The sequence below is a fragment of the Aythya marila genome (genome assembly GCF_965140915.1).
Source record: "Aythya marila genome assembly, chromosome: 4".
Lineage (NCBI taxonomy): Eukaryota > Metazoa > Chordata > Aves > Anseriformes > Anatidae > Aythya > Aythya marila.
In genome coordinates, this window is record NC_139045.1 from 9,345,233 (window position 1) to 9,358,319 (window position 13,087).

Below are 13,087 nucleotides of genomic sequence, written 5' to 3' on the forward strand. Positions count from 1 at the left end.
TTGCCTGGGTCCTCCTTCTTGACCTTTTTGAAGAGTGGCATGTCTTCTTTGTTCTTCCAGTCCTCAGGCACTTCTCCTGTTCTCTTTCAGGGATGATGGAGAGTGGCCTGGCAATAACATTGACCAGCTCCTCCAGCACCTGTGGGTGCATTCCATCAGGGCCCATGGATTTGTGGATGTCAGGTTTGCTTAAATGATCTCCGACCCAATCCTCTTCAACCAGGGGAAAATCCTCCCTTCTCTGGACTTCCTCTCTTGTCTCCAGGGTCTGAGATTCCTGAGGGCTGGTCATAGCAGTAAAGACTGAAGCAAAAAAAAGCATTCAGCAACTATGCGTTCTTGGTATCCTTTGTCAGCAGGGCACCTGCCCCATTCAGCAACAGGCTGACATTTTCCCCAGTATTTCTTTTTCTACTGATGCATTTGAAGAAGCCCTCCTTGTTATCCTTGATGTTCCTTGCCAGATATAATTCCAAATGGACCTAGGCCTTCCTTGTCACATCCCTGCATACTCTGGCAGTGTCCCTATAATCCTGTCAAGTGGCCTGTCCCTTCTTCCAATGCTGTAACTTCCTTCTTCTATCTGAGCTTTACCAGGAGCTCCCTGCTCATCCATGCACATCTCCTGCACCCTTTGCTCACCTTCTTACTCATAGGGATGCACCAATCTAGAGCTTGAATATTGACCAGCTGTTTTGGAGCCCCCTTCCTTCCAGGGCCCTAACCCATGGGATTCCAAGTAGATCCCTAGAGACCAAAGTTTGCTCTCCTGAAGTCCATGGTCACAATCCTACCTTTTGCCCTGCTTCCTCCTTGCAAGATCAATGTCACATTAAAAGGAACTGCCTCTGGGTACTGCGGTACTGAACTGCTCAGTCACCTACCAAACTACAGCATTCCTTCAAGTAGATTTGTGATGCCAATGGAAACCCTGTTAAAACCAAGGGCCCAGGTCCTCAGTTTAATTCTGATCTCACTGACTGGGCAAGCACAAGCATAAAATTAATGCAGCTTTGATACCAATTGTATTTTATTTGGAGGGGGGTTAAGTTGAAATAAGTGAGGCTGTATCTGCTTAGGTTATCGATGAATTTAGCGCTACACTTGTTTTTATGAGCTTTCCTTTCACCTGATGGTTTTCAAGGGAAAGGAAGAGTTTATGTGGGATATAATTGCCACTTTGGTCTAGTATCTTAAGTTACTTTTCCAGCGGAAACTTCTGGGTGGGAAAACTTGACACTTTGGTAAGTGTGCCAAAATGTAGTGCAAGTTTATATTTTCCAAAGGAACATTTGACATTTCATTGAGGCATCACAAAGAGAAACAAAGGACACACCTTGTCAGGATTATCTTGTACTGAAATATTTTAAAACAAACAATGGCACTGTCCAGTAGTAAGAAAAAGTGAAGCGAAGGCATGAGTACTGGAAAGGAAATAACTGTGATCCTATGGAAAATGTGAGCCTTACTCAGAATACAATGACACAATCCTTAGTTTCATAGTATAGTAGAAACCTTTGAAAACATACCAAAAAAGTTGGGTATTTTTAAAAGAGTTTAAGGTATTTCCAGTGCAAATACAAAAGTGCTTTATGACAACTTGCACACCTTACCATTTTAAATATTTTGAAAGAAATCTTATGGAAAATATTTTTCCAAACCAACCATGCATAAATTTTAGTATGGTGATTTTAAATTTCTTTAGAGATGTTTTTGCTTGCACTCCACGTTATTATAACATGCCACGCTGACACAAATAAAACTTTCCCGTGATCATTAACAACAGACAGTGATTTTCTATCCTCAGACTGCCATGCTAGATTTAGGCTTATCACAGATGTGAGTATTTTGCCCTACTTTTCAGTCATAAACACAAGTTTCCTATCTATGCCAACTTTCATGGCAAAGGATGAAGAAAGAGACCTTTAGGAATAGTAATAAAGAGCAATACAAAAGCTCATTATGAGCCCAGATCATGAAATCACAAGCTACAGTGTGCAATATGCACAAGTAAAACTGCAAACCAAGTTCAAGAATACCAAATGAGATTATAAACTTGCTGTTGTTTTTCTGTCTGGGAAAAGCAATTCTTTAATGAGCTTAGAAACACAGCTAAATATTTTCTTTCATAAATTCAAGAAAAAGCAATACCACTTTTGAGACTTCTGCTGGGCAGCTCTTTCTCCTCTCTCTTTTCCTCTTTTAAATTTTAAATACTGCCTAGGAACCATTTGCTCTGTGAGGTTCCCATAGTTAGGACCAAACCCTTCTCAAAGGAATTTTGGCACCTTATTAATTAGTTGGTTATGAGAAGGAGCTGTACTCTTTCAGTGACTCCTATTTTGCCATCAGTAAAGTGTGATCCCATAATAAATTTCCATCAAGCAAACTATTTCTGGTAATTCCCCCTAATTAACACCAGACTGCTAATAATAAATTAGGCCCTATGTGTTTCTGATATAACCAAGATCTTGTCTGAGCACAAGATATTAGCCAATGTCCCGAGAAAGTAAAACTCAAACCTAAATTAAGCCTTTGCTGGTAAAAGGATTTATATGGAATTTTGTGAAAAACCCTTTGAAGATCTCATACAGGGCATTTTGACCAGCAAACATTTTGACTGACAGAGGGACTTGTTCTGTGCTGAGCAGTGAAAGTGGATTTATTGTGAAAACATACTGTTGAGTTTTAAGCCTATAAATCTTACACTGGATTACAGTGTCTTAATGAATGAATGACAGATTTCTTATTTTTGTCGGTGCATTTTAATGTTACATGACGTTGTGATTGATAGAAACCAAACCTTTGCCATTAAAACGTCAAATGCAGACCTGATGCCTTTAAAAGTTTGGCTTCTGGAGTTTAATATACTGTTTGCAAATAGACTTGCATTGGTCTCATTCATAGCCTAAATGCTGAAGGGAACGCAAGCTTTCTGTAAAGTTGCCTCTAAATTTTATAGAGCTATGCACAGTGTTTTCCTTAGCTTGTGTAAATAAAGGTAGAAAACAACAGTACATTTGCTTAGTTAAGAGGGATTCAGCTAAGGAGTCTTACGAGGCTGGTATTATCATGAATTAATTGGCCATGTTATAGTAGATGGTTAAGTATCCCACGGTGAAAGCAGAGAATGCTTTGTGCCAAGGCTAAGTACACTATCAGATAACGCTTGCCAGAGCAGGCAATATTTCACTGAACAATCTCAACACAGGAAAAATACTAAACACTTCTAAACAAATATTGCAAAGTATTCTAGCTGGGCGGTAGAATGAAGTAAAGATAGAAATAACTAGTAATTGGCCAAATCTGTGTTTTACATTGTTATATATTCTACAGCGTTCAATACTTCCATCTTCAGGAAAGATGGAGAATCAGACTCACCGAGGTTGGAAGGGACATTTGGAGATGAACAGACCTTGTCAAATCCAACTCCCCTTCTCAGAGCAGTGTCAGCCAGAGCAGGTTTCCCAGGAATACATCCAGTCAGGTTTTGCAAATCTCCAAGGACAGAGAACTCCACAATTTCTCCGGGCAGCCTGTGCCACTCACACAGTTACCCTGTCACTAGATAGCACCAGGCAGAGCCTGATTCCATCTTCTCTACTCTCCCCATCAGGTATTTTTACACATTGGTAAGATCCCCCCTGAACCTCCTCCTCTCCACGCTGAACAGTCCCAGCTCTCAGCCTCTCCTCATAGAGAATCACAGAATCATTTAGGTTGGAAAAGACCTTCAAGATCATCAAGCCCAGCCATCAACCTGACATACCAAGTCCCATAACTAAAACATGCTCCAAGCCCTTAATCTTCTTTGTGGCTCTGCACTGGACTTACTCTAGTGTGTGCATATCTGCCTTGTAGTGGTGAGCCCAGCACTCCAGGTGTGTCTCACCAAAGCTGAGCAGAGAAGACGGCTCACCACCTGTGGCCTGCTGGCAATCCTCTGCCTAACGAAGCCCAGGAGGCTGGTGGTCTTCCTTGTCACAAGGACACATTACTGGCTCATGGCCAACTTGCTGAAACCTCCATTCTACCCCAAAAAACTTGAAGAACAAGCAACTCAAATTACATTTATTCGTGTGTACAGTCACGACTTTCTTTTACTGACTGTGATTCAGAAAAAAAGAAAATCCACTAATTGCAAAACAGCTGAGGACAGATAGCAAGTTCTGTTTTCCATGTTGTGGTTTTCTCTGTTGTTGTTTTGTTTTTAAATTATTATTACATTTGCAAATGTGAACAGCCAACATTTGACACCCAAGACTATTAAACAGAAACACAAAAATCACCAAGAATTAACAGCTGACTTCTTAGAGTAAAACAATGAAAAAAAAAAAAAATGAAATTCAAGAAACTAATCTGTGAACTGATGTAGTTCCCCTTCTTACGTGTTAGCAAAGCCATCCACATGGCTAGATGTGAGTAGCCCCATCAGGAGACAGGTACACAGCTGAACAGACCAACACACACTGGACCGCTACTCAAGTTTTGCTTTTACGTTTATTGCATTGTTATATTAAGCATTTATTATATTTACACGTATTTCTGAATTATTTAGTTACAATATATTGAAAGTGTCATCACGATTCAATTATTCGACTAATAAAGACCTTCTACCTTCAGAGTTAAACCCAATTCTTTTAACAGGCACAGTTTTGGAAGAAAAAGTAATTACTGACTGAAAATGCATGCAAAACCCTACAGTAGTTAGATTATTAACAGGGTTCTCCTGGCTTTTTAACTATCCTTCAAAACATGAATGCTGTAGATCTGTTTTATGAAAAATAGTTGAAAATCTTATCCCCAGATGACAATAGAACGGTGCTGATTTTGCTATCTCAAGTCTGCAATCAAATATACACATGTATATGTGCATATATATGTACGTCTCACTGTACACACATATGTGTGCATACATAGATAAGTATATATAAATACACACACTGACACACCAAAAAATTCTAGAGGTAAATAGGCAGGCTTACAAATAAAACAAAATACAAAGATACTGGTATGAAATAGTCCTAAACAACAAAAAAGTAATAAATATTCAGTGAGATATATGGCATTATTATAAAGTGCTCTACTAAAATCTCACTTATTAAAATCATGATAAACATTATGTTCCTTTTTGCTTTAGTTGATTTATATAATTTGAGAGACCCATTAAATTTTCAGTATGTATCACTGACTCTATGCTTCCTTTTTAAATTTAAAACAAATAGACAAAGCAGAAACTAAAAAGCAAAGCAGCTAAGTGAAGCAGTACTACTGGAGCCTTTCAGGTGTTTGTGCTCATATTCATTAAAAACCGTGAAATTTCAAACCTAGAGCATATGTATTAGAAACATAAATCCAATAAAAATTAAAAAAAAATAAAAAATAAAGTCTTTATGGACACTGGCAAACATTGTGTCCACTGAATAGCTTCTATCCTACTTCAAAATAGCAAGGTCTGAATTACAGAAATTACCTTATCATGTGCATTCCCATCCTCTTTCCTCATGCATGTGCAATACAGCTGTACTGACACCTAGTCTTTAGGACTCATTGCTCCACATTCCACTAATTTCAAAAGCAAGCTGGCTCATACTGCTGTATCTTGTCTAGTCTGCCCTCATCCTCCTGATTTTCAGCCACAGTCACAGAAGGGTGTACATATAAGAGTGTAAACATTTTAAACAGCTTTATGACATTTCTTCCATACCACCAGAAGTTTAAACAGAAACGTAGTAGTATTGAAGAAAAACAACTTCAGGAAATAAAGTAAAATGGCCCATCACATGAATCTGTCTTACTGAATTAATAAGAAATATCTTTTTGTATTTCAGTACAGCAATTTTGATGTGTTTTTTTTTCCTCCCCCTCTTGTGTTGATGTTTCTTGTTACAATTGCTTTACTCAACCATAGTATTTTTTTGTAATTGTCTCTTGTGTTGATGTTTCTTGTTACAATTGCTTTACTCAACCATAGTATTTTTTTGTAATTGTCTCTTGTGTTGATGTTTCTTGTTACAATTGCTTTACTCAACCATAGTATTTTTTTGTAATTGTCCTCATGATTTTATGGATAAACCTCTCCATTTTATCAATAATTAAAACAAACAAACAAAACAAAACAAACAACCACCCAGTGCACTTCTAAAGTCTACTGGAAGTAGCACTAAAGCATAGCAATTCAGCTCTGACATCTAACTTGAACTTAATACCATGTAAATTCAGTTTGCATCAGGAGTCTAATCTGGCCCCGAGAGGGCCTCCTTCTCTGTTGTGCAGCTCTGCTGGAGTAAAATTCACCCTGTGCAGAGGGTTATCACCCTTTCCCTATATGCCTACTATTGCTCCATACCACTTAAACCCTAATCTGAAGGTAAGTGGGACTTAGCTGGTGCATGGGTCTTGTGCTGACACTGTGGCAAAATTCATATCAAGCCACAGGACTGGCAACATCTCCTGGCTTGCAGTAAATGCATAATGACAGTATTGTCTCTGTTCCCTTGCAAGAACTGAGAGATACTGGACTGCCTAACTCATTATTATATTATTTAACAATACATTCCTTACATCTGGTGGAAAAGAGAAAAAAATAAACTAATAAAAATCATAACAGCTGAGCAAGAAAATAATTTTATAGTATGCTACCTGGCAAACCACCAATATACATATTCATGAGCTACATCATAAAGAATGTACTGAGAGAAAAACAATGTCCTCAGTTGCACTTCAGAAGTTTTCCTTATTAAACACCAAAGTCTCACATTCTGGATGTAAAACACTGTTACATGCAGATTCAATGCATTTTCCCCTTTCCAAGGCACTGAAAACTATCTAAAACTTGAACTGTGAACATAAGAATATAGTACCCACTCCCTTATACTTCAGAGTTGATCTGACATTTTTGTCTTGTTAAGCACACTCTCACTATTGCTTTATTTTGGCTAGTATTCTGGTAGCACATGCTGTGGTTTAAGGAACAGTATCCCATCTATGTTTTCTTCCAACTGGCATCTTTAAATCATCCGTGCTCACTAGCGCAGCCATCACTCGATGGCTTTGTAAAAATCTCTGTCCTCTGCAGACCCATTGGAGATCTAACTGCCAAAGGCACAGGTATGTGTAATGGTGGAGGAGGCTTAATGAAGCTGAGCATCAGATGAAAATATTAGTTGTTGAACTACATTCCACCTAATCTTATCATTGCTTTGAGTTCCTCTTTAATGGAGTTTAGCTTCAGTACTTCCAGACACACCTTAAAAAACATCAGCACAATAAAGTGATCTGGACCACTGAAGCCAATCTCCTTTTATTTGTTGAATAGCAGCAAAACCAACAATTTAAAATCAGGTACTCGTTTTTAGAGAAACTTCACTTCTCATATTGAAGCATATACGAATGTGGTCATAAAATCATGAGACCAATACAGTAACGTTACAAGTAGCGAAGTAAAGCCACTCTAATATTTTCACTTGGGTGTAATTCCTGATTCCCAGCTTTTTATGAAGCAAACCCCTAACCGACAAACACTCTAAAAATAGTGTACAAAATCACTAAAATTTCCACATTTGTCTTCCATTTTTAGAAAAGCATATATAAATAACTTTGACTAACAATCGAACATGGACATTTTAACCTTTCTTTCTGCTCAGTACATTTGCTAAACAGGATGAGCTCCAAGCATCAGATGTTGATAGAGTGAGCATGTTTCTTGCACAGTGGCTTGTCCTTCTTGGAGAAGAAAGTCTGACCCTCCAAACTGTCACTGCATACCTGAAATGGGATCAAAAAGAAAATGTCACCCAATTGAGATGGATGAATTATACCACATGTTATTCGGAATGCCTAATCATGGCATTGCACTATGCACCAGTATATTCAAAGATTAAGAATTATTACTTTTTTTTTTTTTTTTTCCTGAGGGATATTCTTTTTTTCTTTTTGATGTAAAATTAATGGCTGATGTAAGCATAGCCTTCCTCTTTAAGTCTATAGGCTCTTAACTCAGAGTAGAGTTAGTTCAGTATTGAAAAAATAAAATAAAATCCCATCATTAGGATTTGGGTTCCTTTTTTTTTTTTTTTTTTTTTTTTTTTTTAACCCAACAAATATTAGCAGGTGATACTCTTTGACTACAGTGTCTTTATGTCAAAAGTGCTCTTGATACCTTAGAAATGCAGCCTGTTCCTTTATGGCCTTCTACATTTGTTCTAGGGAAACAAATGTCAAGGGTTAAATGCTAAGACACAGTGCTGCAACCCACCCCAAATGATCTGGACTGGTGCCAACAGCCCACAATAGAGATACACCTTCTAAAAAACTGTAAAAGTGCTTTTTGTTTGGGTTCTGAGGACTGAAAGACATTTTAGCTGTAAGTCCCATATTGGTCATGTTAGCACAAGTACTGCTGCTATGGATTAGTTTAACAAGAAGAACAGCTTTACTTACCGAGCATACAAAACAAGTGTCATGCCAAGTGTGGCCCAGGGCTTCAAGAAACCTATCTCCAGCTTCAATGGGGAATTCGCAGCCATGGCACATAGTACCAAAGAGGGCATAGTAATCTGCAACAAACACCAATTTTAAAGATGAAGCATACACAGAAAAGGAAGACTGACTCTGAAAGTTTTGTTCTTTTCTTTCAATAGCGTTGGGTTTGCACTTGTCCTGTCAAGTTTTATGAGATTGGGTGCACTGAATAAAGAGGTCCTAGGCTGAATGACAGCGATGTCATCTTTTCCTCAGTAATTCGCTTCTATTCCCCTTCCTTATCCTTTCAACCAAGCAGTGCTTCCACCGTCTTGGTGTTTCATTTCCTTGAGATCAATAGTGCACTCGGGGGGGAAATGCACTCCTTGCAGAGCACCAGCACAGACTCTGCATGCTACTTGTGCTCTCTCAGGCTCTGCTTTGAAAGCATACCCAGGCTTCCTATTGCCTGTTTACATGACAAACCTCCTCAGCAAGGTTTGCATGCATTCTGGCACAGTATTTGTCCCGGACTGCTTTGTACTTCATGTAATTGTTAGGCTCCTGTCCTGAACAGAGTGATTTGAATTAAATAAGATGAGTTTTCTAGTCACTAAAGCTTATTGCATGATCTTTAAAAATCAACCAAACAAAACCTGGAGACTTAGCAAGCATATTTACCAAGTTTAACAAAAGACACCAGTAGGGTTTCAGTGACTGGTGTCATAGAAAGGTATTCCCACCATTCACTTCTGGGCACCAGAAAGGTTGAAAAGGAGAAAGCAGGACAGAGCAGCAGGGTAAGAGGTATGTATGAGGTTGGGTAGGAGGCACTTACAACCATCCCCATTCCCAAGTTCTCTCCACATGGGAAGCTTGCATCTCTGTGCACAGGGCCATATCGCAGACTGTGAGTTACTGCAGCCCTCCACTGCCCACCTGTGCAGACCTAAGTTTGTCCCTAAGCTGTCTGGTCTTTCCCATTTATTTCAACTCTAAATGTTGTGGGTTTTGTTTGTTTGTTTTTCCTGCACAGAACACAACAGCAGAGAGAATTCTGGATAAGCGTGCTGCCATTCCAAATATATAACGTCACCTTCATAAAATGGATTACAAAGTGACAACCCTAATAAAGCACTGGACTCTATCCTTTATACCAACACTCTGGCACTGCCAGGGACATCAGATGTCAATACCTGTTTTCAAGGAGCCTTACAAGGAGTAACAAGCAGGGTACAAGGAGATTCTGCTTCTCTACTAGATAATCCAGAGACACACACTCTGGTGTTTACTGCAGCAGAGACAACAAAGGCTTATCATGTGTGCCAAGCACAGGGAGAAGTCTGTTTTGGTTTAGTAAAACTGTATCTCATATAATGACCTCAAAGAGCATCACAGAAGGAATTTAGGCAAGACTGGGAATGCAAGTGCTCTGCAAAAGCAAAGTCCTTGAAGGCTAATAGTGGCAAGAAACACCTTCAGAAATCACCTTCCTTAATGTAATGTTGTTGGCATGAATTTGCAAATGTATAATCAGAAAACATACAATAAAAGTGACAGATGGCAGAATGCCTCTGTCCAAAACCCCTGAAGGACATGGTCTCATGATTATACCCTTTCAGCTCTTCACATTCATGTTCACATGCAATCTTTTACTGATATTTTTCTGGTGCCAGCCACTACAACCTTTTGTAATGTGCACTGTAGTTTGTGCTGATAAGTTTCTTGGCTTTTGGTCCAAAGAAAGAACAACAGATAAGGCAGAATGAAGGGCATCAGCTTTCTTTTGCATTCACGTGCTTGAATTGTGATACCACAGAAGTCTTCCAACACAGACTTCTCATAAAGTAACATATTAATGCTTTTTTCATGCAGCATTTTTGAAAGCAGGTTCCTAACTGCACTGGGATGTTCAAAGTTGTATATATCCGCACATTTAGTTTAATTTTAGCATCCATGTCCAGCAATGGGACATTTTGCAGATTAAATCCCCCTAATAGTAATAACTGACACTGTTACAATTTCTAATACAAATTTAAAATTAGAACCCTTCATTGCACTAGGAAGAAGGAAAGTTGGCAATGACTTCTATTCTCTATTTCTTTAAAATTAGTCACAGACTCTTAACTCCAGCTGGACTGAAAGTCTTTGAAGAGTGAATATATCTCAAATTAACATCTAGTTAGAGACCCAGATCCATTACAACACATCATTGCCAAAGCACCTCACAGAATGTGTCTGCCTTAACTTCTGCTAGCAACTTTTTATCTCAGAAACTTCATGAAAAGGGTAATATTCTTGTCTTTCTATCCCTCTGTTTTCTACTCAAAGTATGCAAAAATGTGCATATTGTGCATGGGAGCTGTAACAGTAGCACAAATCAATGCACCGCACAACATACGGGTCATTTGGTGGCAGAAACAAGAATTCAATACTAGCAGTACAAACCCGGTCATGAGCTTTCCACCCAAAGGGGAGTTATTGATCCCTCCGGTACTATTTTTGCATCATCCAAGATGAGGGGCTTCAGACTGCTTCAGGATGAAATTTCACTATGCTGTCACACTGGAGGATGCTGCTCATATATCCATTTCCTCTGCTGCTCCGCAAATTCAATAGGAGCAACATGTTACCCTACTTGTGACAGTGACTTAGTAACCTACAAAGTAACCTACTTTGTCCTTTCATATCTGCCAACACCTCATCAAATCCACCCTGACAGAAAATTTGGGTAAATTTTGCCTGCCTTCCTCATATTTTCAGTATCTACAGCTCTTCATAGCACCACTGTGAACAACTGGACCAGCCCAGAGGAAATCTTAGCCCCAAATAAGTCACTAGGATTTCAAGCTAGATTTCTTCCTGGTCAACCCACTTCTACCTCTAGCTAGATTACAATGTTCCTTATAGCAAATTAAAAACACAGAAAAGGTTTGATTGACAATTCTGTCATGGATGTAAATAATATGCAGTGACAAAAACAGACAATTTTAATACATACTAGTTTTTTTTTGCATTATGCAGAATTGTTTTACAAATGACATCTATTTCTGTCGTAGCTCAGAAGGGTACATGAAATGTTTTAGGCAAACTAAGAAATCAACAGAAATAAAATCTGATCATGTTAATTGAAAAGACACAGTCAGTTGGAAGTGCTAAAAAAAAAAAAAAAAAAAAAAAAAAAAAGCACAAAAAACAAACCCCCAAAAAACTAGATTAACTAGATTTCCCCTGAATATCTACAACCACATTTTCTACATATTATGCTCATCGGACTTTCAAGTGCTATAATCTTATTGTTATATTTTTCAACCCAACACAGATTTTTTATTTATTTTTTTTTATTCTTAAGCTTATGTTTGACAGATGTTATCTCTGATCTTGCAAAAAAACTCCCTGGGCAGACTTCTTGTTCTTGGAGGCAGCTTTCCTGCTGTTTTTACTATTCAGAGTAAAACAGTTTGCTTTACTGGTTTTTGCTTGTTTTGTAAATAAGTAGATTTACATAAACTATTTTAAAGCCAACCAGAAAATCAACCTAAAATTAACACTTTGCTGTAACACCTACAGCTGAGAGCCTAACAGAAATAACAAATAAAGCCAGTGACAAGAAGCCTGCTCCTACAGAAGCTGATGAAGAAATACTTCCCATCTTCCCTGCAAAAGAAACCTGTTGCAAACTCAAAGCGTCTACTGCATTTGTTGTTAGTGTGAACTGAACTGTCAAAGTTACATGAATTTGCTGGGACGCTTCTACTGAGGTGAAGCTTGAGAAAAAGAAATTCATATTATTTTTTAAACCTTATTAAGCTCTGATTCTCTGCGCAGCTGCACTAAACTTTGCTTGTGTTACTCCTTACCCGTCTCACAGTAGGGATCACCATCTTCTAAGTGGAAGACATTATTGCGGATGGGGTTATGACAGGCCACACACACGAAGCAGGAAACGTGCCAAGTTTGTTTCAAAGCATTTATTACTTCCTGTGGGGATTAGAAAATGAGTTATTAACACATTATTTTGATGTGACGACTAGATTGTGGTGACAGTGCTTCTACACGTGGTTCATTTCAAGAATACTTCCTACTGCTACTTTGAAAATGAGCTGTGCATGCAGTTACTGCTAAAGTTAAAGTCTACGAAGCGAATTATGTATTGTACATCTTTTTTTTTTTTTTTTTTTTGGTCAGAAGCAGCTCTATGTGAACCTTCCAAAAACCAGAGTTGGACATGTTTAACAGTTCTTTTGTTCCCCTTCTTCATCTTACTTAGGATCTCACCCGGAACAGTCCCCTGAAATATTAAGAGAAGTCTCTTTGACCTGAAGTCTGCAAATAGTTAATCAGAAGACATCATGTCAAAAATTACAACTGCTCTGTATTGTTTTAGAAGATGATATAGTGCCAAATATGACACTGCCAAAGCCCTGCATAACCCCAGTTACATAAGACTACAGACACATCGCTTTCTGCAGTAAAGCAGCAGACGAAGAGCTGGCAGGCTCAAATTAGCAATATTAGTGCCGAGTAGGATAATGCGTCTTTCTATCGATAGTACCATAGGGAATAGTTCAGTATTTTGACTCTAGCCAAACCCTGTGTTTCCCAGTGTTCAGCTCAGTTAAGG

General features: G+C 38.5%; 1 protein-coding gene across 1 annotated transcript in view; it reads right to left on the reverse strand.

The window, feature by feature from the left end:
• Positions 1 to 4,481: 4,481 nt before the first annotated feature.
• The window catches only part of PDLIM5 (PDZ and LIM domain 5), a 130,137-nt gene continuing 121,531 nt past the window's right edge, over positions 4,482 to 13,087 (reverse strand). Inside the window, 3 exon segments of the mRNA XM_082758810.1 lie at positions 4,482 to 7,767; positions 8,443 to 8,558; positions 12,324 to 12,444. Coding sequence (XP_082614936.1) covers positions 7,678 to 7,767; positions 8,443 to 8,558; positions 12,324 to 12,444 — 327 coding nt within the window. The 3' untranslated portion in view covers positions 4,482 to 7,677.